The sequence below is a fragment of the Chelmon rostratus genome, chromosome 6, assembly GCF_017976325.1.
Source record: "Chelmon rostratus isolate fCheRos1 chromosome 6, fCheRos1.pri, whole genome shotgun sequence".
Lineage (NCBI taxonomy): Eukaryota > Metazoa > Chordata > Actinopteri > Chaetodontiformes > Chaetodontidae > Chelmon > Chelmon rostratus.
Window position 1 is genome coordinate 12,310,523 of NC_055663.1, and position 26,512 is coordinate 12,337,034.

A 26,512-nucleotide genomic window follows, 5' to 3' on the forward strand; every position below is an offset into this window, starting at 1 on the left:
AATCATTTTGTGTTTATTATGTACACATACAAAGACAATAATGGTGAGGAAGTACCAACATAAACAAGACACTTCATTGTTTTGGTTTGTGAACGCCAACAAAAATACTTCGATTTTAAGAATTTAGCCTGTTTCTTTCTTCTCGAACAGCTTTTACAAATTAAATTCTGTCCAACTCTAAACCTGTCACTCACACAGACTGTGTTTCTGTCCTGGTCACTCGTTGTAGCGCGACAGTTTGAGTCGGGGGATGATGTTCATGGACTGCAGCTCCTGGAACAGCAGCTTGCAGGCATACGGGATGCGCAGGGAGGAAACATGGCAGGAAGACTTACAGTAGTGACACCTGGAAGGTAAACAAAAAAAACAAACTGAGAATCAGACTGGAGACAAACCGGAGGATTAATGAATGTACTTTGCTCTGTGTTCTGGCTCTATAATTCAACCACGACTGTTTCTAGTCTCAACTTTAAGATGCTGAACTGTTTAAGCATTAGCAACGGTGTTCATTGCATTGCACACCACTTAGAGGAGTTGAGGCGAAAGCATGTGACGTGAAAACCATAAGATAATTAGAATAATTCAGTGTCTGAGGAGGAGGAGAGCTCTTGAGAGTGTCTGGGGAAAGCTTTCATTGAAAAATCTGACATAGAAACAGTAAATTCTCTGTTTGTTGTCCAGCTTGAACTCATGGTGAACAAGGACCAGACATTCACACTCAGTAGCCAACCAGAGCCCAGTTACAGAGAGGGGATGCAGACATGATAAACCATAAAGATACAGATGTTCAATTCTACAGAAAGTTATTATGTGAATTGACAATCTTGCAAACATAAACTTTTTTCCTGAAAAAGCATCTCGTTCTTTCAGTACACATTAATACACACTGGTTCATCTGAATGAGCGGCCATTTCTCCAGGTGTGTCATACAAAGCCTCTTCAGATCTTAAGAAGAGTTAAAAAGATTAGCCTCTACACCAGCTGCCAGGAGAAATGGATCAACAGCTGTCGACACACGTGTACAACTTACCACCCAGAGTATCCCAACAGGCCACACTGTCCGCACACGTCCACCTCAAAGGCGTCACTGGAGATCATGAGGCGCTCCAGCAGCAACATACTCGCTCCGTAGCCAATCAGACAGTCACGTTCCATCTCGCCCAGACGCAGACCTCCATCTCTGGAGCGGCCCTCTGTTGGCTGCCTGATAGCGGGACAGTTGACACATTTGGGAAATGCAAACAGGTGAGGCGGAGGACAACAGTTTGTTACCTGACTGTTACTCTGTCGGAAATCTTGAATTATTTCCACTTTTGACAGAAACATGTGAGGCACAAGCTAACTGCAGAAAGGCCTTCAGAAAACTTCACAGTAAGCAAAATAATAACAAGAGTAATAGAGACGTTTACATGAGAGAGCTGCACTGTCTATTTCCCATATCACCATGTTATTACAATAAAACCACAGAACGTACCTGGTGAGAACAGCTCGGGGGCCTCGGGCTCTGGCGTGCATTTTGTCGAGGACCATGTGCTTCAGCTTCTGATAATACACTGGCCCAAAATAGATGTAAGCCTCCAAAGGCTCCCTGAAGAAAAAAAATCCAGCATCCAACATAAACTCAATGAGGTAAAAATCAGTCACTTATAAGTAAAACATTTAGTGTTTACACCTTCTGACACGTGAGTGATGGCTGCTTTTCTGATTAACATTTGTTTCCCTGTTGGTCCAACAGTTTGAATGATTTCGTGCTTTGATAATCACTTTTTACTTTTTTAAACAAACTGAAGGATTCATCTATTGATCGAACTTGCATCGTTATCTTGTGATGATGCAGGACAGAGCAGGTGCTGCTTTAAACACACATGACGCTAAAAACATGAGGACAACGGTGCATTCAGGTGTCTCTGGGAAGCTCAGACATCCTAATCTGACATCTATCTAAGAATCTAAGAAATAAAAATCGAAAAGAGCTACTAAGAAAAATGATATGCTTTGGAAAAAGCAGAGCAGTATTGTGATGAGAATCTGAGTTGTGTTTTAAAGGGATGAGACACAATCTTTTTGTTACCCAGTGATTCCTGAGGTGACGTAGTCTTTGCCCTGGTAGTTGTATCCATAACGGATGAGATCCTCACACACATCCTTCACTTTGCTGCCTCCGAAGGCTGTACCGTAGTGAAACCGCCCATCCAGGACTCCCGCCTTCCCAGCCAGCAGCTCAATCAACTTTCCCACCTGACAAATCAAACACACTCGTTAAAGTCCAGAAATATAACAATGGCTCTGATCATACAATAAAGCTTTTCTGATTTACACTGTCGCCTGGCACTGAGTGTTGATATTGTGGGTGCGATTAGATTACACGTGTACCCCTCGGGGTGGGACCAGCAGTCTAAGGCTGACCGATTTCAACAATTCCTCCAGGGTCGCACCCAGAGGACCCCTGACCCCATCACATAAAAGGAAACACCTACGCTCATTTCACTCTCAGGCCACAGAAACATCCTCCCGAGCCAAACATTTCTGAGTCCTTTCCATGACAACCACAGCGAGCAAACACGCTGGCACAGATAACTTCAGCAGTAAAGATCACTCCAGTTGTTTTACAGTGTAAGGTACAAAAAGCAGGCAGAAACGGGGCCAAGTTTCATGTCATTCACATTCTGCACCATCCTACAGTTCAGATGTACTGCGCACGTTTGATAAAACTTCCACACACACCGCTACAGGCGGCGGCTTCGCTGGCAGCCGTCTCCGCAGCAACAAATATCTGTTTGTGAACAGTAAGATTGCTGCATAGCGGCATCAATGGACGTGTGCTCTGGAAGCCAATGATAACCCGGAGAGGAAAGGAATGGGGATAATGAGGGTTTTGTCTCAGAAGAGCCGACGCAAACTCATGAAGAGCGACGGTCAACACAGAGACGGAGGTGATTCAGACTGAAGCCAAAAATCACAAATAACAACTGTCTACTCGGGTTTAGATCAGGTGTCGAATAACCAAATTTTCACCAAAACAAAAGTCGATTAGACCTTCCTGAGAAAGGTGACACAGAATGTTAGAGATGAAATGATGAGCTGATTAATCAATTAACCAACAGAAAATTAATTAACTACTTTGATAATTAATGTGCACAAAAATGCCAAAAATGTACTGGCTCAAATGAGATGATTTGCTGCTAATCTTTGTCATAAATGACCGTAAACTGATTATCTTTGTATTTTGTACTGTTGGTCAGACAACTGAAGACGTCATCTTGGGCTGTGGGGAAGTATAACTATTACACACCAAACGATGAATCAAAAAATAAAGAAAATAATCATCTGGTTAATCGATGAGGAAAATAATCATTAGTTGTGACCCTAATTTGAATACATCACCCTGACAGTTAACATGATATGTTGAGAAAATACTCTGCAGATTAATCTGTAATGAAAGTGAGTGGTAGTTTCAGCTCTCAACTACCAACCCCAAAATATGTTCTGCCTCAGCTGTGAGGAGTCGTACCGTCATTCTGGAGGGATATCCGTGAGGGTTCATGATAATATCTGGACAGATGCCCGTGTCACAGAACGGCATGTCCTCCTGTGGAACGATAAGGCCACAGACACCTGATACACAGAAAAAAGACACATTAAGGTCGATGCACGCACACCTGTAGACACAGCATGACTGTACAGAAATTACAGATGAAGCACAACAAGCACATTTAAATAATGCATCTTCGATAATGTAGCAAAAAAGAGTCCATTAAGTAATTATTCGATCAATGTAAAATTTAACCAAAATAATGTTGATATTCAATTGATTGTTAAGGTCATTTATCAAGCAAGAATTCCTAACTTGCTGCTGGCCTCTGTTTCCCAATTTATCAACAGCAATCTGAAGAATCTAGTTGCTCATTAGCATGCATATTAGTCACATATTGGCTCTTTATTAGTCATTATAAAGCACTTATTAATGCCTTATTCTGCCAGTTGGGGTTATTAAAGGTGATGGTTAAGTTATTCAGAGGTAATTTGTCCACAACAACTTCCTTACTTACTCAATCAATCAATAAACAGTAATTAGGAGGCTGTTGAGGAAGAACTCTTAGCTTTATTATGGGCCTATTCTTTATTATTATGTATATAACTTTTACTGCTCGCTATTTTGATATTTTATTATGTATAGTTTGTTCTTTATAGTCTTATTTCACATTTTTTCACTTATTTCACTGTGTGTAATGCTGCTGCTGCACTGCAATTTCCCAGCTTGAGGTAAATAAAGCATAAGTATATCTAACGTATAAAGTATATCTTAGCTAATGACCTAGTAGTTGTTGGATATGGTCATGCAGAATAAGGCATTAATAAGTGCTTTATAATGACCAATAAGGGGCCGATATGCTACTCATATGCATGCGTAGTTATTGGTGAATATGTGTACATTTATATAAAGTGTTGGCCAACTTTCTGTGGTGTGTATTGCTGCTGGGAGGCTTGTTGTGGACCTTGCATGACATTTCCATACTCATGTGGACAGACAGGGTCGTCTTTTGATTCACATGACGCGGGGGACGAGCGCCCTGGTAGCCAGGAGTTTAAGTGTGAGTGCAAATGTTTGCCGAGGGGCCGAAGCACTCTTCCCTGGCCAGGGTAAACAGATTGTAGGCCCATTTGCAAATGAAAAAAAGAGAAAGAGGAGAGAAGAGAAGGAGAGCAGGAAGTGGAGAAAGGTGCTTAGCTTGACAGGGAGACCGCGATTACACATCCATGACTTTCAGTTCAACTCAGAGGAAGTGGAGGGGATCAAGTGGAGAGGAGGAATTGAATCCGTGCACGTGGGAAAAATCCACTATTAGTCGACCAGTCAGCGACACAGCAGACTGTTGATGCCTTACAGGATGTAGTAACAGGATGTTGACCGGGAACAAGTGAAGCGATTTACTGGAAAGTCATCCAACAGCAGGAAGAAGGTGAAAAGAAAAGAGAAAAGGGGAGCACGGCAGGGCCAGAAGAAAAGGTAAAAGGAGAAAATAAAAAGAAATAAAAGGCAGCAAAAAAAAAGAAGCTTGAATATCGAGATAAAAGTAGGATGAAAGAGGAAAGAGAAGGAGGAGGAAAGAAAGTGGAAAATGGAGAAGTTGAACAGAAAGATTCAGAAAGAGAGAGAGAGACAAGTTTCCATAGCAGACATCCTCGGTGTTGTTTGTTTTGTGTGAAAGTGAATGATGAAAGAGGCATGAAATCAGCAGAGAAAGGCAAGACAACAGCAAGGGTCCCGAGCCCTCCATCACAGCTCATACAGCTCCACGCTGGCGGCTCGCACAATGGGCCCCTACTACTGACAACCCCCTCCACCTCCTCCCCCACCTCCACAGCTGTGTATGTGTGCGTGTGTGTGTGTGTGTGTGTGTGACCGGTAAATAATTAACTTATTCTGCTCTGCTGACCAGGACTTATGAGACTAGTCATGAGTAGCTGGGAGATGTATTGCAGCCAAATTCACTTCCAACAAAATAATAAAGCCTCAATTCAGTTCATGTTCTGTTGAAAATATGTGGTAGACGAGAAAATTTGGTCCCCGGTGGAGAAACAAAATAGGTTTTCTTAATTTTTAAGTCGCGGTAAACTGTGACTTCAAAGAGCTCCGATAAAAACTATCTGTCCCAACAGTTCCACATCTGGGACTTTCCATCCAGATCTCCTCCAGCTAACCCCCCGGCGACCCCTCTCTCTTCGTCACTATCTGAGACAGGAGACATTGTCCCACCCCGAGCTGACCGCCCAGTGGCCACAGCGTTAATGAGGAGAGTAAATTATGCATGGCGCCAGTTAGCTTTTTGATTAAAACATCATACTAGGCCTCTATAGGGGAGGTGCTGCAAAACAATGGAGGTTGTAAACACTTTTCCCCCAGTAGCAGCAGAATACTGCTGGGGTGTAATAAATTTGCATAGTCTGGCACCGGACAAAGAGCCAATTAATTGAAAAGAGCTCTTGAAAGATGAGGACAGGGGGGCAGTGACAGAGCAACAGCCACTGGGACTTGACTCAACAAATGCTCCAACACAGAGACGACAAAGTCTTTTTTTCCCCTCTTCCAGTCATTTACAATCTTCTATGACAGGTTCAAATTGGAGGCTGTAAGTGGTGAAGATGAATGCAGTTGTCTGGACTGTGCACATTTATGTTTGAGCTCATGCCGCTCTTTGAGATAAAGGTGTTGAGGTTGGCACCTTTCTGTCCGTGTCGGCTGCTGAATTTGTCTCCTATCTCTGGTCTCCTGGTCTGCCTCAGGAGGATCTTGATGAGGAAAGCATCTTCGGCGTTGGATGAGATCATGACCTTCTCGATGTACGAGTCTGTTGAGCCCTTATAGCTGCAGAGAGAGAATGGGAGGACAGCCAATGTGATTGTCTTCACAGCAGGAACTGTAAGAAGGTCTATGTACAGAAGCTGAACAGGTGGATCTACAGCGAGGTAACAGGAGCTGAGTGCAGATGTGGTACTGGTGCTCTCACCTGATGGGCACGTCTCTGTACTGGGGCTGGCCTGAAAGGGTACTGCCCTCCAGTGGTGTCTGGGTGACTGTTGGCATGGACTTGTTCACCAGCACCTGCTTGTTCTCCACTCTCTCACCTGTGCCACAAACAAGACACATCACAGGAGTTCATCAGAGTTAGGAAGGCCGGCCTGAGGTGTGACTTTCCGAAACAAACACAGTCACAGTCTAAAATCTGGGTCAGGTTCTGAATGAGGAGCAGAACAGATGGACGGCATGTCCCTTCATCTCCTCTCCAGGTTTTTAAATTAAACATGGTTGTTTGTTTAAATCTCACTCCTGGATGTGCAGCTACCTGTACATTTTAAAATAAATAAATAATTCTTTGTCACCCTTTTATTAATCTCTTACAACAACAAAAACAATGATCAGCATATCACTCTGAAAAAAATATAAACCATCGGGGAAATTACTATTCAGCATGTCAAAATATTTTCATTAAACATGTTTCCAATGCAGCAGTTCACATAACACAGAGACCAGACATTGGTATTAAGTTGAAGAAATCCTAACAATACAATCAATAACAAAGAAGTAATACTAGTTTCTCCACCAACTACTAATTGCAATAGTAGTTGGTGGGGAAACTTTTGCAGTATGTTCATCGTCCTGGTAGATGACAACAGATTCTTCTTTTCCTGGTACACGTAGCATGAGAAGGGAAACAGCGCCACAACCAGTACCACTGCTATGCTGCTTGACAATGTTGTTGTGGAGGTCGTGGGAAAGCTCTTTGCCTCTACCTATCATGAGATGTTTCTTGCATGACAGCTTGGTAACAAATTATTTATTTACTTGCATTCAAAGTTGGGTGACCCTTTTTTCAGAGAAGAAGTACTAACCTACCACTGATTCTAATTAGCACAGGCAGGAGAACCAATTAGTGGATTAGTGGTTGAGTGCTTTTTCTAACTGTTCAACACTTTTTTCCCCAATGTCACTCCACTTGATTGCACACAACTTTTTTTATGGATTGGAATGTCGCGATTTCTCTATTCATGTAGTTTTACTGAGTTAATACCAATGCCTGGTCTCAGTTTCCTGCGAAGAGCTGCAATGGAAATTCATGAAAGAAATGTTGACATGTTGACTACTTATTTCCCCTACTGTACAACTTGGCCTCTTCAGCATGGTGGATGGTGTGTCGACCAAAGTTGTACTAAATGACCATTTATCCAAACTTAACTGTCGAGTAGATTCTTGTTTACAGGTAATTTTTTGACGCCATCAGTATGAACTTTCAATAAATGTAGACAAGCTCAGTGTGTTAATTGGGTTGCTCACTGGGTCGTGGTGTATGTATAGAATATGACTCTGCTACTCTTGTAATGCCATTAGTCATTACAAGACTGGCAGATTTTAAGACCCTAATTAATGGAGACTTGAGGGTCCTTTCTTTTCCTGTAAATTGATATATTTTCCTGTTAATTGTGACCTGCAGTAATTCTCTATAGGCAGGCGCAAACACAATCAATCATTAAAGCTGTCACACATTTTTAGAAAATACCACGACTTTGACCGTCCTATTAAACAATTTTTTCTGATATCCCTTGAGAACCTTACTAATATGATCCTGATATGATTTCATGGGGCTCTAAACACCTGAAAAACTGCATGAAACATCAGTAACAAACTGATGCCAGCAAGGTAAACTGTAAAACACAGCACATCAAATCATCCCTCAAATGACATTTCAATGAATCCTGTTGTGTTGCTAATATATATAGTCAGTCACATGCAGTAGAGGTAAGGAGCAGCAAAGCATGCTGGGCCTCTTCCAGTCCTGCTGGTACTCACCAGGGGAGCAGATGCCGTCAGCATCCAGGATGCTGTGCCTCCAGATGGGCTTTCGTGTGGCAGCATCCAGCATGGGTCCCATCACCTTGTCAAATGTCTGGTTGGTGTAACGTCGCAGCGTGCACTTGGCGTTTTTATAAACCAGGCACCGGCCAAATCCTAAAAGGAAACATAGAGATTAGGCTTTTTGTTCGCTACCTGAGCAGGTTGTTGATAAGCAAACAGGATGTAAGAGAAGCTTTCTGTTGAGTAAAATCCAGTGAAAAATGTTGATCATAATGATAAAATCCTGTGAGACTGACAACATCCTCCTTGTCACCTCTGTCAAGCGAGGCTTTGTTGAGGACTAGAGCGTCCTCAATGTCATAGCCACTGTAGCTCATCACAGCCACGGTGGCGTTCTGACCAGCAGGCAGCTTCTCAAAGTCAATAATCTCAATGGTTTTTGTTTTGACCATTGGCCTCTGCGGATACGCCAGCAGGTACATCAGCGTGTCGATACGATTCCTCTGGTTGTAGCCAATCGTACCTGGAGAGAGGAGACATGGAGAGTAGATGAATGACTTGATTATATCTGTAAAACTCACTCAGTGGTATGGAACTACTGCATATTATCGGTGTTTATTGTGAATTGCATCATTATATCCTATTATCTATGTAGGTTACAGGTGTTTCAAGTGTTGGGGCTGGGCCTGGTTAGCACCATCTCAGAGCAGCTGAGTGAAGGAACAGGGAGAGTTATGGCATAAAGCCTGGCCTCCCTGGAAGCCTTGACATTTGTCAGATGCTATTACTTCACAATCAGGCTACAAGCACAGAGTCTGTGATAATGGGCCCAAGCCACACAACCAGATTTGCACATGTATAGGGCCATCCACACAAAACAGACAAGGCAGAGGATATTGGGCCAAATATAGTTCCAGTCAGTGTTTTTGTAATAATGGGGGGAGGGGAGGATGGGACGGACGGAGGTAAAGCAGTGGGGGTGACCGTGGCGCTTACGAATGTTAGCAGGGCCGTTTGGGGAAGTTTTGGTTACCAAGGAGCTGCGGGTGCGCACTCTGTGGTCTTTTGCAGCTGAGCACACTGACCCCCTGAGCACAGCCAGAGCAGACACAATGAATTGCTAATGACACTCTGGGTGACTGGCAGGGAAAGGGCCTCCGCACACACACAGCACAATAGAGAACCTACGCAAGCGCCCCATGTTTGATGTCCATGCGCATACACACACTGACACACACATAAGAAAAACACTCAATCACACATACAAATGTATTCTGACAAGAAGTAGAGCAGGAGCAGAGTTTTGGGGGAGACGAACCAGCAGGCTGCTTGTATCTATAGTGTTTGTTATTCTAATGTCCTTTTGTACGATTTTAACTTGTGCAAATATAACTCTAAACTCTGAACCAGCAGATTTAGGCGGCTTAAGAATAGTGTTGATGCAAGATTAAATTACTGTCAGTATCTGTGTTTGTGTGTATGCATGCACAGAGGTAAACACTGAGGATGTTTGAGAAAGGATTTGAGATCTTCAGTTTAATGACCTGCCTGCTGACTGAAGCTACCTGCTCAGCTAAGTCTTACCCATGGCCTGCTTGCCCATAGCGCACTGGTATGTGTTCCTGGGTGACTGGTTGTGGTGGGGGTAGGGAATGAGGCCAGCACACACCCCGAGCAGTGTGAAGGGCTCGATCTCCAAGTGTGTTGTGTCTCTACAGAAATAAGAAACAAATAAAACACCAGTGGGTTGAATGACATAAACTAATTAGGAGAACCTTGTCCCATTTCCTCACTGCGTCAGGCGAATCATGTGCTACTCACTTGTAAATCATGTGTTCATAAAGGGCAATCTGACAGTCATTCTCCTCATTGACATCCAGGTACTCCACCAGGCCCTCGTGCAAGAAGTCTTCAAAGTTTCTGGAGTCAAGGAAAGTGCGTTTCAGAAGTGAGAGAATCAAGATGACAAGTTATATCTGCAGACCATTATGCTCTTTAAAACCCTTCCTGACTTCCAGCCTCACCTGTAGCCCTGCGACAGGTCTTCAATGTGCTTGTTTTTCACCATCGGCTGTCCCTTCTTCACTATGATGTAAGGCCTGATAGAGAACAACCACACCAAAGCAGAACTCTGTCAACTCTGTTACACATTCTTTGTGATTAAACAAGAAGAATTCTTGGAAAACTGTTTCAGCAAAGGATCAAAATTTCCTGCATAAGAAAATCTGAAAATGTACCATCCACAGATCTCGCTGTATTAGAGTGTAATTTTGGACAACAAAACGGCTTGTGTAAAGTCCAGGTCCAAACTTCCCCACCTGCAGAGACGACCTCCATCAGAAGAGATGTAGACACAGCGGTCGGTCAGGTTGGTGGAGATGGACACAAACTCGTTGATAAAACCTGCCCTGCGCATCAGTCTGAAGGTGTTGACCAGTTTATGATGATCTCGAATCACACCAAGAATGTTACCTGTTGACATATTAAAGATGGAGAAGATAAAGACAGTGCACATATCTAACATATTTCAGTAACTACAGAGACACTCGAGGTCTGTTACCCACCGTCATCTCTCAAAGTATACTGCTTTCAGTATACTGTAAGAAAGCCTTGCTGCTTTTGCAGCTTAGCTAGCAAAGCCTCCAATGTTTGCGCCCTTTCAGCATCGGTCAATTTTTTGTATTTCTGTGTGTGTTTCGTCTCATAATGCCAACTCAAATTGTAGTCCTTAAAGACAGCGATTTGCTCCCCGCAAACTCAATGCACGGCCTTACCTTACCCTAGACTTCAGTAAACAAATACTTAGCAGTCCAATTTTTGTTGAAAAGCCTGCATTCAGCATCTACCTTTCTTTTTTTTTTTAGCATGAGCAGACATTTTTGAGGGATAAAGTCATCGTCAGTCATCATCTTGTGACAATAGTACAATCACGTGTTGTCATGTGTTGCTATACTATCACATCATTATGTACATAAATAAAAAAACAACCTCAAAATAAAAGCAGTGCAGCTTTAGTCCTTGCATGAGGTAAAATGAGAAAATACGCTTATTTTGAAAGTCAACCAAAGGGCCGTATGTGGCCCGCGGGCCGTACAATGTACAATAAAGGGACATTGTGACTAACTGGAGTTAGATGAGAAGACAGATGTGTTCAGATGCTGATTCTGACGTTAACAATGCTGTCGTTGACTTCCAGTAATTAATTGGGGTAATAATCTGTAGCCAGCTTTCTTTGCAAGTGAAAAACAGACATTCATTTCCTTGTTCAATAACTGTTAGATGCATTTGTTCCTGCTTGTGTTTCCCAGTTTGTGGGAATGATTTAAGTCTAATGATTTATTTTCACAATCGATAAATCTGTCCTTTATTGTATTAATTAATTATCTTCTCTATAAAATGCCAAGAGACTAGTGAAAAATCCCCATCAGAGCCCAATATGACGTCTTGAGACCAACACTCTGAGATGCAGATATATGGTGTTTACTATCATCTCATTCTGACATTTCACAAGCTTGACAGTTAAAACAGCAGCTGATTCATTTTCTGTTAATCGACTAAACGATTCAGCTCTAGTCTAAAAAAAATTCAGCAGGTAATCAAAAATACTGTGGTATGATAACAGTAGTACTATCAAATTCTACTCAGATTCTTCTTTTGGGTTAAAGTGTGGTACCTAAAAAAACTCACATCCTCACATATGTTATATATATTGTTGACAAAGAAAAATATTGTGCAGCCCTCTTTCTAGATTTAACAAAAGCATTTGAAACTGTTGATCATGCCATGCTCCTGCAGAGGCTTTGTGATAATGGTTTTGACTCGAAGTCCTGTAAATAGTGTCTGAACTACCTGTCTCACAGACAGCAATGTGTGACTTTGGGAAATGATCATTCTGTATTTTTAACACTGACAAAGGGGGTTCAACAGAGTTCAATACTGAGTCCTTTCTTTTGACAACATTACATCCTCTATACAACCTTCATCTTTACGCAGATGATACAGTTCTGTATTGCCTTGCTAATGCTGCTCACTCAGCCACTGAAATCCAACAACAAGCCTTTAAGAAATACATCTTGCAATTTATCAATCTGAAATTAGTACTGAATCCAACCAAGAGTGAATATGTGCTGTTCTCTACAGGCAGAGATATTGTAGACAATAGTTTGCATGTTACCATTCTGAACGGACACAGTATTGAGAGCAGAGATGAAGTTTAAACATAAGTTCAAACTTAGAATAGAGTCGACTGGTCTAGAAGTAAGAAAACACCCAAATAATTGAGCATAAATTTAATTTAGCAGGTTAAACATTGTCTGAAAAAATATTGCGTACATCAAAAGAGCCATTTGAATCCATTAATCGCATTCTTCAATAAACAAATACTATTTTAAATGCAGCTAAAATGTGTGGTGTTTTCTGAACACTGCACATTAACCTGTAGCGAGGGTAGCAACATTTAACAGTCGACAAACTGCACGCATCCTGAATTCTCAGAGAATTAATATCTTGGTATATGACTGGATCAAAGAGTTCATCTTAAATTTCAGAAAAAACTGAGCTAATTTATTAGTAAGTAGGAAGTGGATAATTGATGGTTTTTTTGTCCACTGTTGATGATTGTGTTGTTATCTATAGACACGCCTCTGCCTTCACTCGTAACCCTCATGATTCAGTTCATCACTCTGCCCTGAGATTCATGCATCTTGTATGAAAAGGTTGGGGGGGCATCTCTGACAGTACGACATGACAGGCATTGGTTACTTTTTACTTATATATATATATATATATAGCCTTCATACATCACTTCCTTATTAAACTGGTTCCATAGTCATTATTTAACATGTTGAAGTGACTGTCTAATGCTCAAAGCCCCATCTGCAAAAACAGAATTTGGGGAAACTGCTTAGTTTTTGGGCTGGACACATTTTACAACACACAATGAAATTTAAAACATGATTTAAAAACTATTCTCGATGCTCGAATGTGTCTGTTTTAACTGTTTTCTTGTTAATTATATTGGTGTATATTTATTCTGCTTCAACGGTGCTCTTGACATCACTGGAAATAAGGGCATGCCCTCAGTGGTTCTTCAAGATTTAAATACAGGTTGAATGAATGAAAAGATTAAACGTTCACAAACTTTGAATGGAAAAAAAAAGACGAACAGCATGCGTATATAGTGCTGTGCTCTGAATGTCCACGGCTGGTGAAAGCAGAGCTCAAACTGCCTTCAGGGGTTTGCTCATATCAAGTGTGACAGACAAACGGCTGGAGAACAGAGGAGACACTGTGCTCTGCCTCTGTGTGAGGGCACATTCGCAGTGAACACACTCTGAAGGGCTTTGACACCTGCTGGTACCAACTAATTAAATGGTATGGCAGCTAATATAATTTGACAGTTATCAGTGGCGAGACAAACATATACAGTAATTAAGGGGCCAAGTTCTGACTCAAGAATAATACCTGCTGCTGCCATGAAATTAATGACTTATCAGCCTCCCTGCAAAACACAAAATTACCTTCTGTAAACTAAGCAGAATATTTTCCCTTCATGTTCATAAGCAATGCATTCAAAACAGGGAGGATTAAACTTTCTTTTCAAGTGATCTAAAGCAAGAGCATCCGGTGTTAATTCTCTCTGTGTTTACTTATTTATTAGGCTTTACTGGTGCGGAGGAGTTTTACCATTGAGGAAGACGAGGAAGACGCTCGGGTAGGAGAGCTCCTCTCCACACAGCAGGTTGACATCTTCTACTCCCAGGTTGAAGGCCAGTTTGATGATGGGACCGTCCTCCATGTCGGTGGTGATGTGGGTCATCAGAGCCAAGTTCTTCACCAGACCGCAGGCCTAAAAACCAGAACAATAGTGTCAACCATGCTCAGATACTTGCAAAAGTTTCTTCGTATTTACACAAAAGACTGCAGCACCACTGGTCATCAGATCAATCCACAACAATTAAGACGTCTAACAACATTTCAAATGGCAGCTCTCAATAACAAGAGCTGTAACACTGGAATGTGTGGCTCATTCCAGCTCTGTATGGACCTATTTGTTAATAACTTTCTGTTTAATGGTGGCTTGCAGTCTTTCAGAGTCACAGGGGTGAAAAAAACACATCAAATCATCTCAACTATGAAGGTGAAACGGATTTTTGTGAAGTGCAACAAACTGGTATTTCAAATTTAAGCAGTATAGTTTAGGAGTGCAACGGATAATTGACAGGCAGCGACTCAAAGTTGAGTCAAGACCGAAAACCTCCAAAGCGTGGGAGCATTTGATTCCTAACTCGCCCGAAAAGGTTGCAAACTGCAACATTTGCAAAGCTGGTCTCGTCTGGCATGGGAGCACATCAGTTAAGCATCTGAAGAGGAGGCACGCTGGCTCTCTGGATGATGAAGACTCATCTCGGTGAGTAAGCTAGTTAGCTAGCTTAATGTTGAAAGCCATGTTACTTCAAGGTGTGAGATATAATGTTTTCTATTTTAAAATACATTTTCGCTTGAGAAATGAATTGTTGATGGTGTTGAAAGTAGCAACTAATTATGATTCATGACGATTCTGTTCACAGTCTAAACATGCCGTAACGTTACGGTCTTAAACGTTGCATTGTACATGGCGACGTTAACAGCTGGAGAATGTGTCGCTGCCGCTGGCACAAGTTTAAAAACACATGCCCTTAAAAGCTGACAGCTAAATAACAGCCATTAGTAACTGTGGGATTAATCAAAATTCAATCAATCAATCAAAATGTATTTATATAGCACTTTACAACACTCAAGGTGACCAAAGTGCTTTCCAGTTAAAAACAAACAATAAAATTAGAAATGAAAACAGATTAAAATAAAGCAACAATAGAACACATATCAGGGAAATAAAAACAGATAAAATCGAATAAAATAAGAAAATGTCATCAGATTACTGTGTATTAAAAGCCAGTCTGAAAAGATATGTTTTGAGCCGAGTTTTGAAGAGGCCAAAGTCTGTGATGGTGCGCGTATCAGGGGGCAGTTTGTTCCAGAGTCTGGGCCCAGCGATGGAAAAGGCTCAAACCCCCCAGTGTTTATACCTGGCCCTTGGGACTTCCAGTAATAACTGATCATCATAAACTCCAAGACCTTAGCGCCCTGTTTGGGTTTCGGATGGAGAAAAGCTCTGTCAAATAAATAGGAGCTAGGCCGTTGAGGGCTTTAAAAACAAAAAGTAAAATTTTAAAATCTATCCTAAAAGAAACTGGAAGTCAGTGGGGGGAAAAGAGGACTGGGGTGATGTGCTGACGCCTTGAAGTGTTCGTCAGGAAACGAGCTGCTGCATTTTGCCCCAGCTGGAGGGGGCTCAGGACAGGGAAACACCAACATAAAGAGCATTACAGTAGTCTATTCGTGAGCTGATAAAAGCGTGAATAGTCCTTTCAAGGTCGATGAGATTTAAAAAAGGCTTTACTTTAGATAAAATACGTAATTGATAAAATCTCGCTCTGACCACATTATCAATCTGTTTGACAAATAAAAAACTGCTGTCAAAAATAACCCCAAGATTCCTTACAAATGGTTTTAGCTTCAAAAACATAGAGTCCGCATCTACAAGAACATTGTCACCAAATAGAATAAACTCTTGTCCTCATTCAGATGAAGGAAATTGCCGCCCAGCCATGACTTGATGTCACTGATGCTGTCTGTGAGGGACTGAAGAGCAACACTTTTGGTTGGGAACATTGGTAAATACAGCCAAATAGGCAATCATTCATTTCAATAATCGATAGATTATTCGACTATCATTAACATTCATTAGTTGCAGCCCGAGTATATTTGCTTTCAAAGTTGTTCCCTTTTTTTCTCCTTTCTTTCTGGGGGTAGTCTTTGACCACATGCTGATAAAGAAATGCTTTTATCCTTTAGTACAAGAAAACACTTTAATTATATTGGTTGTTATATTTCAGGGGTCATAAAACAATTCATAACATTTCACACTCAACAACATGGAGTCCTGTTTGTGTGTCATTAGAATAACTTCCTCACTGCCAGGTGTGGAGCTCACTCACCTCTCCCTCAGGGGTGTCAGACGGACACAGCATGCCCCACTGTGACGGCTGCAGGGAGCGCGGCCCGCTGACCTTCCTGGTCTTCTCAAACTGGGAGGAGATCCTGGTCATCATGCCGAGAGCCGAAATGTAGGAGAGACGAGACAGGACCTGGGTGACACCCTGGCGGTCCATCTTGAATCTCTTCAGAGACCAGTTACCCTGTGGTCAGAAGATTTGCTATTTATTACTACTGTTCATGGACAAAATGTAACAAATGAACAAAAAGATTTAGTGAGGCTTAAAACAAGTATTCTGGTGCTTTGACAACTTTTTGATTGGAGGTGTATGCATGATTAAATTACAACTGACTTTTAAAACCTCCACCTATTAAAACTATACTGCTGTGTATGTAGTTCTGAGGTATTAATATTGTTTGAATATAGATCTCAATTTCTGTCTGCATCGTGCATTAAAAAAAATGATACACATATAAATAAATACAAATCTAACCATCAGAGAGCTGAAAGTGACCTGATAAAAAGTAATAATTATTGCTACAGCACCGATTCCTGTTTCATTCATTTTTTGGGGAATTTTTAGTTTTAGTTTACTTTAGTTCTACTTTCTATTAAGGTTAGATTAACAAATTTTTTATTGATGAAAAGGAGCCCATGAATTTTAAGATAATAAGCAAACATATTTAATATTCAATTAGGCAAACCTTTAATTTTTACTATTCATCACACTGTACATTCATTCAACAAAATAAATTAAAAAGTTTAAGTCTGTCTTTGGGTTTGTGAAAGTACAAAAAAAAAGTTGGGAAGCTGTGTGAAATGTGAATAAACCAGAATGCAACCATTTGCACATGAACTGAAGTGTTCCTGAGTCCATGTACTAATCTCCCTTATGCAATCATGTGTTCACAAAGTAGTGAACCTCGCTTGTGAACGACTGAGCCTTTCCAGGATGCTCCTTCCATAGCCAATCATGATACTATCACCTGATACCAATCAACCTGTTTACCTGTGGAATGATCCAAACAGGTGTTTTTTGAGCATTCCACAACTTTCCCAGTCTTTAGTTGCTCCTGTACCAACTTGTTTGAAATGTGTTGCTGCATCAAATTCAGAATAAGCAGATATTTACAAAAATCAATGAAGATGATGATGTCAACCATTAAATATATTGTCCTTGTGCTGTTTTCAATTGAGTATATGTCACAAAGAATTACACACAACGGCGATTTACACAGCGTCACGACTTTTTTGGAAATGGGGTTATAACAAAGGGCTGTTGGTTGCAAATAAAAAAAAAACGTATCTAATTAGTGGTCTAGTCTTCCAACATTGTCCATAGAGACAGAGGGTAAAGGAGGAAGCTGGGAGATACTTGCTTAAAGATTTTTGAGCAGGCAGATGTTTGTTGGCATAAGGATTACAAGCAGGTTCCTCCAGGGAATAGGTTTATTCTTTTCATTTAATTATTTCTTGATATTTATGGTTGCCAACTTGTGCACACTCACTGTGGATATAGCGTTGACCATGCCATTGGTGATCTGATCCTGCCGCATATGCTTCACCACATCAAACTGAGCTGCTCTCTGCTTGGGGATGATCTGGTCAGCGATCTTCTTCAGTTCAGAGTTGAACTTCTTAAACAGATCTTCAAACAGCAGAGACAGAAGCTGGAGAGGACAGAGAGAGACCATCATCAGTGACAAGGGTTTTGACAGGTGTCATTCACCTGTTGAATAAGAATTTCACAGATGGAGTCGCCATCGTGTCTTCATGTATTGCGGATGTCCTGGCACCCAACATCTGTTCCTGTCTCTAATCAGTGCTGAGGTGTGTTTGCAGTCAGCTCTAATAACCAGGTGTGCTGGCTCACTGATAAGCCTGACCTGGCCTCCGTCCCAGGTCCCTGTCCTCCTCCGCCAGGCCTACAGGAGGCAACCTCTCTCACAGCCCCCACCCACCCTGCACATTAGCATACATCAAAACAAACAGGCAGCGCTGCTTAAAATTAATAAAGAAATTAAGCTTCCGTTGCGCAGCCAGGCCAATTAGTTGAATGTCAGGGAACCATAATTGGAGAGTGAGGAGATTGCTGGCGTTGTTAGTGTGTAAGCCCCCTATTGAAACAGGGCTCTGTGCCCTCCCCCCTCCTCCATCTCCTGCTCCTTACACAGAGCAGGTTGGGGGGGAAATTAAAGGCCTTAAGACAGCAGTAATTACATTATCAGAGCCGGGCCTGCGGATTAGCTCAATCGCTCCAGTCAAGGCAGCAATTCTATTGTCACGGTGCTGAAAAATCCCCATGCTTCCACAGCCTCTGGATTTCGGTGCCACTGCATATCTCTCTCCTGACAAAGCCAGGCTGAAATACAGGGGGAGGAGGGGGGGTGAAAACAAAACAGGGAAAAACAAAGCTGAGGGAAAATAATGAGAGTCTTATTAAAAGAAGTAGGCAGGAACAAAGATGCAGGTGAGAGATCAGGGCTGGAGCAGGCGCAGTCCTCTGGTCCAGTGCTGTGATCCATTCGCACTAACGCATGTGAGCATTAGTGGTATTTTTCTATACATGTATTGTTAATGAGCATGAGCCTGTTTTGTTTTCTAGTGGCTCTATGAGTAAAGAAAAGGAAGTAAACACCTTTCAGCGGACAGAAATGAATAAACACCTAGATCAACAGGGTGCCTTTAATATCAGAACTGAACTCTGGCTCAGTGATAATTTTCTGTTGCTCAGCTGACAAACTAACAAACAATCTGAACTAAAAATTCTGAATTAAATATGGCATCATATACAAGCAGTAAAGGAGACCACAAGGAGCACAGGTGCACAGAGGCTTACCTGTCCAGCCAGCTCAAGACGTTTGTTGCCATAGTAATCTCTGTCGTCCACCTTGTTGTCCCCTTGAGCCAGGATCACCCTCCGCACCATCACAGCCAGGTAAATACACTTAGCCCGAAAGTTGAACTCTTTGACCTACAGACAGAATACACAATGATTATACTTTGTGGAGTACACAGAGTATAATCCATGATCGCTGTCCGTCGCTTAACGTACGGGAACATGTGTGAGGATAAGAGACGCCAAAAGCTCTCTGGCCTCCTCCATCTTGGTCTTCTTGGGGCCTCCCCACATGCGCTGTCTCCGCACTTTATTCCCGAGGTACCTCAGAGCCTGGAACACAGACAGAGCAGAGTGGTCAGCAGGATAGTGAAGTTTCAAAGAGTTTCAAAACCAGCATCAAAACAATCATTGGACGACTCAGTTTGAGGATTCTAAACTATTGTTTACAAATTTGATTTAAAGTCTTGATAATCAGTTTTTTTAAATCAAGCGACACATATTCTCTGTGAATTAGTTCCTTATTATAATGCATATTAGTGGCATATTGGCTCTTCATGAGTCATTTTAAAGCACTTATTAATGCAACACGCGCACGCACGCACACACGCGCACACACACACGCGCACACACACACGCGCGCGTACACACGCGCACACACACCTGACTCAGTGGACCCTCTAAGATCTACAAAAAGGTCAAGGGTTAATGAGGCAGAAGACTTTTACCAAGACCACCCACCCTGTCCACCACAATGTATAAAAAGAATATAAAATATAGATAGGTGAACATCCAGAGGACAACTGTGTCGAAAAAAATTACAAAATATAATATTTGATGAAATCCTGTGTCTTAAAATCTGAAGTCTAAGTATATCATATCAGGAGAAAGAAAAAAAAGATGACAGTCAAATTTGGTTTAGGCAGATTACTTATCATAATCTGATAACAATGTTTCTTAAGCCTTATCTGCCTTTAATTATATAGATTTAGGCGTCATTGTGCACAATACAATGACCCAATGAATACCATGAAAAGACATCATGGAGACTGGCAGACAGAGGAACATGAGAGCTGCGGCGAATGGTTGCTAGGAAGCAAATATGGCCTCATCAATGCATCAGTGGTTCCTCTAACAACATAATCTTTATGAAAAACAAATTGGCCGATTGCATTCATCTGTAGATGTCAAAGAAAACATGCAGGCCTCCTGAATAACCCATGAAAAGCATTACTTAACTGGCTGGTAAGACAAAACCTTAGTCATCTGATCACACAGAGACAAAGAAAAGACCTTCTGTCAACAGGCAGGGCGCACGTGTTTCTGTGTCTGAACAACAACGTCCTGCTCTTCAGACAAAGGTAATGGGCATATCAGGGCTGACTAATAATTCTATCTTATTTATTGACATCCAATAAACAGGAAGCTGAATCATACAGTAATCATATGTTTTCACATATGATCTCATTAAGTTTTTGTTTTTACGCAACAAGTTCAACATCTGGAGAGAGGAGCAGTTTTTTCTTTCAACATCTACTTATTTCATATATGATTTTGTGTTTATTTGTCGCGCTGTGGTATACACGTTTATCCATAACATTTTACAACATTTATGTTGAGAAATATGTTTATTCTGTTTCTTGCTGAGTGTTACAACCCTGATTCCAAAAAAGTTGGGATGCTGAGTAAAATGTAAATAAAAACAAAATGCAGTCAAACTGTGTTTACCAACAACAGCTTCACAAGTGTTCCTGAGCCCATGTAGTAACATCCTTTATACAATCATATATGCATAAAGTGGTGAACCTCGCTCCATCCTCGCTTGTGAACGACTGAGCCTTTCCAGGATGCTCCTTTCATACCCAATCATGATACTATCACCTGTTACCAATCAACCTGTTTACCTGTGGAATGATCCAAACATGTGTTTTTAGAGCATTCCACAACTTTCCCAGTCTTTAGTTGCTCCTGTCCCAACTTGTTTGAAATGTGTTGCTGCATCAAATTCAGAATAAGCAGATATTTATAACAATAAATGAAGTTGATGAGGTCAAACATTAAATATACTGTCTTTGCACTGTTTTTCCATTTCATTTTGGTATATGCTAGGAAGGATTACAAAATGATCACATTCTGTTTAATTTATGTTTTACACAGCATCTTAACGTTTTTGGAATTGGGGTTATACATGATAAGATGACTGCTGCCATGTCTGGTCTGTCTATGAAGGCGATTAGCTGGAAAATGCAGATTCACTTTCTCATCTTAACTTGGGGCCTCAGTCTGTCCCTCCTGTGCACTGGATTCATGTGTAACACGTATACTCTCATCTTTTTCCAGGAAGGAGCTAGTTATGTTAGCTTAGCACAAAGACTGGAAACAGGGGGAAACAGCTAACAGATGGCTCTGTTCAAAGGTAGAAAAATCTGCTTACCAGCATCTCTAAAGCTCACTGATTAACATGTTAAATCTTGTTTGTTTAATCGCTACAAAAACAGAGTAAAACGATTTGGTTTTGCAGGGTTATGTGACTTCCTGATTTTTGTCATCACAGTGAGGTTACCAGGAAACCAGCAAAGACTCCAATTAGTGAGCTTCAGAGGTGCTGCTGGGTAGATTTTCTTACTGTTGGACTGAGCCCTTGTAGCTGTTTCCAGACTTTGTGCTTAGCTGAGATAACCTTACAGATATGAGTGTAATGAATCTTGTCATCTTACTCTCAGTAAGAAAATGAATTAGTGTTTTTCCCAAATTGTTGGCCAGGTCCTTCAACAAGCATGGTTAAAACCTGTGTGGGTCAAGTTTACAAAATACTGGATCCTACATTTCCCATATTTCAACAAATTGCATCTATTGATTGGATCCCTACCTGCCCCATTCAAACTCCACTTTGTGCCACAGAGGTTCTGTTAGAAGTCTCAAGTTCAGAAAGAAAGAGGAAAACCTCGATAACATCAGAGCTATTTTCTATTTTTCGTCTTTACAAACTCTGCAATGAACTGAATGTCATCGAGGCAAAACTTAAAGTTCTGGTTCAACTCACAAGTTTGTTTTCTCATCATGTACTTCCATTTTTGTACTCCTGTTTTGTCTGGTTTTTCTTTGTTTTTTCTTCATTTATTATGACAACCAGTTTTATTTTAATCTTTTCATGTACATTATATAAAAAGACAAGAGAAAAGAGCAATCAAGGCTTGTATGTTTTGTTACATTATTTACATCGTCTTTGTAAATCCAGATAAAAAGCTGTGACTTTCATTTTTGAATGTGAATAAATTCAGTGGCGTATTCCTTTAATTTTAAAATGATTTCAACCATATCACCCAGCTCTGGCACACATGGCCCACTAGGGTACCTGAGTCTGAGTGAAGATCTGGGCCTTCTGACACTCCTCCAGGCTCGGGGCGAAGCTAGCCATGACATGCTCCTCCGTACCGATCATCTGCACGATCTCCTGGTCACTCTCGACGCCCATGCCCTGAGAGGATGACAGGCAAAGAGTGTGTGACAAAACACCAAAGCCCTTTTGGTGAGGTGACATGACATTTTGCTACTAGCAAGGAGCAAGAGGTGAGCCAGGAGGCATGAGGAGAAGACGTGTGTGTACAGGGAGGGAGAGGTGAACTGGTGATCATAAGGTTGTCTGACATTTGCTTATGGAAATGTGAAGCTGTGGGAACTGATCCATCTGTCCCACACTGGATCTGAGGTTGCTTCTGCAGTCAGTCACAGGGAAGGAGTCACCGAGGGCATACAAGTGCACAGCAAACAGAGCGAGCACGCAAACAGTGTCCTGTGGATAATAACTTCAGCTCCAAACACTCCACACTCCCAAGCTGACATGTTTGGAGAGATTTGTACTCAGAGGGGAAAGAAGTTAATGATGCCAGCTTGCTAAATGACATTTTCATTGAGAGCAAAGGGCGACACATGAAAACGAATCTAATGAAGAATGGATGAAAATACATGCTAACCGACAACAAAACTTTTCAAAACATCCATGTGTTTTTAACATTGTTTGAAATCATCTATTACAGACGATTTGGGGGGCAGAGTAAAACAGAGTGAAAAAATTCAATTCAGTCAGATAAAATTACTCTGGAAACAAACAGAAGATTATGCTTCAGCCTCTGGGGAAACAACATAAAACAAAACACAGCTGAATCCAAAATCATCTAGCTGTGTTGTAGCACCCCCTACTGGATGCTGAGTATGGCTTAGCTGTGTCAGCGCTCGTCATCATCATCTCTTTCACCTTGAATATGATGGCAATCGGGGCGTCCTCTGACAGGGTGTTGTGTCTCAGGTAGAATCTGCCTTGTTTGACAATCATGTTAGTTCTGCTTTTCTTCTCATGAGTGGAGCTGGAAATGAAGACGAAATAAAAAAAAGATGAAGAGACAGACGGTTTGACAAAGAAAGTGACTGGTTTCACAAACAAAAGAGAGCTGGAAACTAATGTGAACAAAAGTAACATAACATGAATCTGTCTTTCTTGCAAATGCAACAAAAGGCAGTTTCAGGATTTTTAACACAATTTACTTGCTGGACTTCAAAAAAAAGCTTTCAGCTGAGTGAGTCATGTTTGAGTTCTGTCAACATCCACAGAAACCTTTTGGATGTAGACTATTAGAAAAGCAAATGAAGCAAAAGGTAGGAATTAAAGACACAATTCAAGAGCTCATTAGACACTGATTGAGACTGACAGTGTTTGAGGTTTTTGTGCAGGTTTTGTGTGTTTTGTTAGCTAAAAATCCTTGGCATAGCTATCTACAATCTGCACTAGTAATAATTTAACCGAAACATCTTTTTTAAAAAATCTGTCATCACACTGAATTCATGGTTAATGGAGATGTCGTTACAGTACCTGGTGACGGAGGCTCCAACTGCACCCTTCCTGTCCTGCTCCACAATGATTCTATTTTTGGACAGCTGCTCTTGGATCAGAATTACTTTCTCCTGACCTTTAACAATGAAATAACCCCCTGCAGAGAAATACAAGATGGTTTATATAAACCACTACCATAAAAATGAACCGGTAATGAGACTGCATGATTGCGTCCTTCTTTGCGTACCTGGATCCAGAGGACATTCATTGAGTTTTGAAAACTCCATGGGTGTCTTTCCTGTGAGAACACAGTTGGAGCTTCGCAGCATGATTGGCATCCTGAGAAAAGCACAAATACATTAATAATTAACATGAACATTGCGAGTAAGACAACTTCATACATAATCACATTATACTGTGTATGTTTGGCTTTTGACTATGAAGGTCAAAGATGAAGCCACCTGATGTGACACTGTGGGACACAGAAAGACAAACTATGATACCTTCCAATGGGCAGTGCATTGCGGATGATTCTCTGACTGCCACGAGTGTACTCGATGTCCACTGTGATAGGCGCTGAGTAGGTCATGTCTCTGAGACGACACTGTGGAAGCAAACAGGAACGATGAGCTGTATCTCAACAGCAGAATGAAGCACTCTGACGTTTGATGTCATCATAGGTTATGATACTCTGCCAGAATATTAATCAAATAGCCCTATGAGGGCAACAACACATGCCTTTTTTAATTATGTATTTTGTATAATCAATCCTTGAAATATCAAAACAAAGTGAAAAATCATGGTTCATCATTATCATCTTGTTCTCTAGCAACCAAAGAGATGTCTTCTCGTTGCTTTTTTTGTCTGATCAAATGTCCAAACATAAACATATTTAATTATCAATTATATAAAACAAAGAAAAATGGCAAATTATCAGATTTGAGAAGCTGCAACCATCAAATATTTGGTATTTTTGCTTCCACAACTGACAACTTAGTGAGACAAATTTCACTGCAGACAATGGTTTATGATTCACATGAAAAACTGGTATTTTCTTTACTATTTCACAAGACAGTAAACTCACCTCGTGAGGAGATACTGGTCTGGTTACATTGAAGCTTTCTTCAACATCAGGCATGCCGACGTAGATATTGAGGTATCTGTAAGGAAAACCTTGAAAAAGTCAAAACTGACTCTAGAAGCTGCTACAGGTTAGTCTGTGGGTCACCAGACTGCTGTCGGTTAACACATCGGTGACAGTTTACATGACTTACTTGAGGTACCACATGGGATCAGCGTCACTTGTGATCTTCTCATTTGCTTTCATTATTTTCTTTATCTGGAAAAGAAGACATTCATTTTCACATAACCATGCAGTTGTGACACACACTCATATATTGGGGTCATGTTTTACCTCCACATTGATGAAATAGTTGAATGAGTCGATGTGCTGCTTCACCAGTCCTTTCACCTGGAAAACAAATTGACAATGGGTCAAAAAACGACAAGGAAACAATGAGCAACATAAGGTTTGTAGAGCTGAAACAGCCTGATAAATATTTTTTTATTTATTCATTTAATTGCAATTATTCCTGCAAATCATCAACATAAATCCAAAACCAATGTCAGTATCCACACTTGCTTGCAAACTATTTACCTTAACAAACAGAAGTCAGTGAGCAGGACCGTTTTAAGGCAGTATTAAAATTCAAGTTTAATTTTTGAAGTTTCTTGTTTATCAGACTCTCTGTTAATTTTCCAGAAAATTTAAATCAATTAATATCACAATGTAAAATTATATATGCAGTAATAAAGGATTTATAGAATACATGTCGGTCAAATTCAGTAAAATGTTTGGGATGCACAGCAGGTGGATGACGGTGTGTACCGTTACCTTCAGAAAAGCTGGTAGCAATTTCCATTTTTCCTGTGAGGAAAACAAAAATAAATAGAAAAAAAAAAGAAATCAGCATTTTTTAGGACTGCTGTTAAGAAGCAGTGAGAGCTTTTCTTCACACACCTTTTACCCTACAACTGTTGCTAATTCAACGAGGCAATGCTAAGGCAATGACTCAAACAACTGTCTTCAAGCTGCAACCGGACAGTTTTCCAGCCAAAATGACAATAAATGTGACTCCTTTAATCACTCAAGCCACAACAAACTGACGCACTGTCTGTAGTTTAGGTGTATATAACCCTAAAAACTGGAGCTGGAGATGTTTATGTTTTTTTCTGTGCTGCTAGCCACAATGTTAGCTTCTCTGTACGCGTGGTGTGAAACTTTCATGCTTTATTTCCTCTTAACTCACCGCTACAGTGTTGACAGGAGCCGCAAGCTCCTGAGGAGTCATGTCACAAAACTCTCCTCCAAGTACCTCCATGGTTACTTCTACTACTTAACAGCAAAAACAGAAATCTCTGGTCATACTGTCAGTGTTGATATTCGGCGTCGGA

At 41.0% G+C, this 26,512-nt stretch overlaps 1 protein-coding gene across 1 annotated transcript; it reads right to left on the reverse strand.

The window, feature by feature from the left end:
* Window positions 1-26,512, reverse strand: polr3b (polymerase (RNA) III (DNA directed) polypeptide B). The gene is made up of 28 exons (XM_041938715.1): window positions 26,368-26,512; window positions 25,953-25,985; window positions 25,473-25,529; window positions 25,333-25,397; window positions 25,143-25,218; window positions 24,562-24,662; window positions 24,306-24,397; window positions 24,098-24,215; window positions 23,486-23,594; window positions 22,586-22,708; window positions 19,447-19,563; window positions 19,231-19,365; window positions 17,900-18,061; window positions 16,393-16,593; window positions 14,039-14,201; window positions 10,672-10,825; window positions 10,378-10,452; window positions 10,175-10,273; window positions 9,938-10,065; window positions 8,667-8,876; window positions 8,348-8,506; window positions 6,510-6,627; window positions 6,225-6,367; window positions 3,512-3,615; window positions 2,072-2,238; window positions 1,475-1,588; window positions 1,031-1,204; window positions 1-346 (listed from the first exon to the last, which is right to left on the reverse strand). Exons 1-28 carry the CDS (start codon window positions 26,437-26,439, stop codon window positions 217-219), a joined length of 3,399 nt encoding a protein of 1,132 aa, XP_041794649.1. The 5' UTR covers window positions 26,440-26,512; the 3' UTR covers window positions 1-216.

Bases quoted from the DNA above. Each gene is read 5' to 3' on its own strand.
- polr3b (XM_041938715.1), bottom strand. From the start codon at position 26,439: ATGGAGGTACTTGGAGGAGAGTTTTGTGACATGACTCCTCAGGAGCTT. The intron at 25,986-26,367 runs GTGAGTTAAGAG...TTTTCCTCACAG, and splicing joins CTCCTGTCAACACTGTAGCG to GAAAAATGGAAATTGCTACC. The intron at 8,507-8,666 runs GTGACAAGGAGG...GTTTCCTTTTAG, and splicing joins CAAAGCCTCGCTTGACAGAG to GATTTGGCCGGTGCCTGGTT.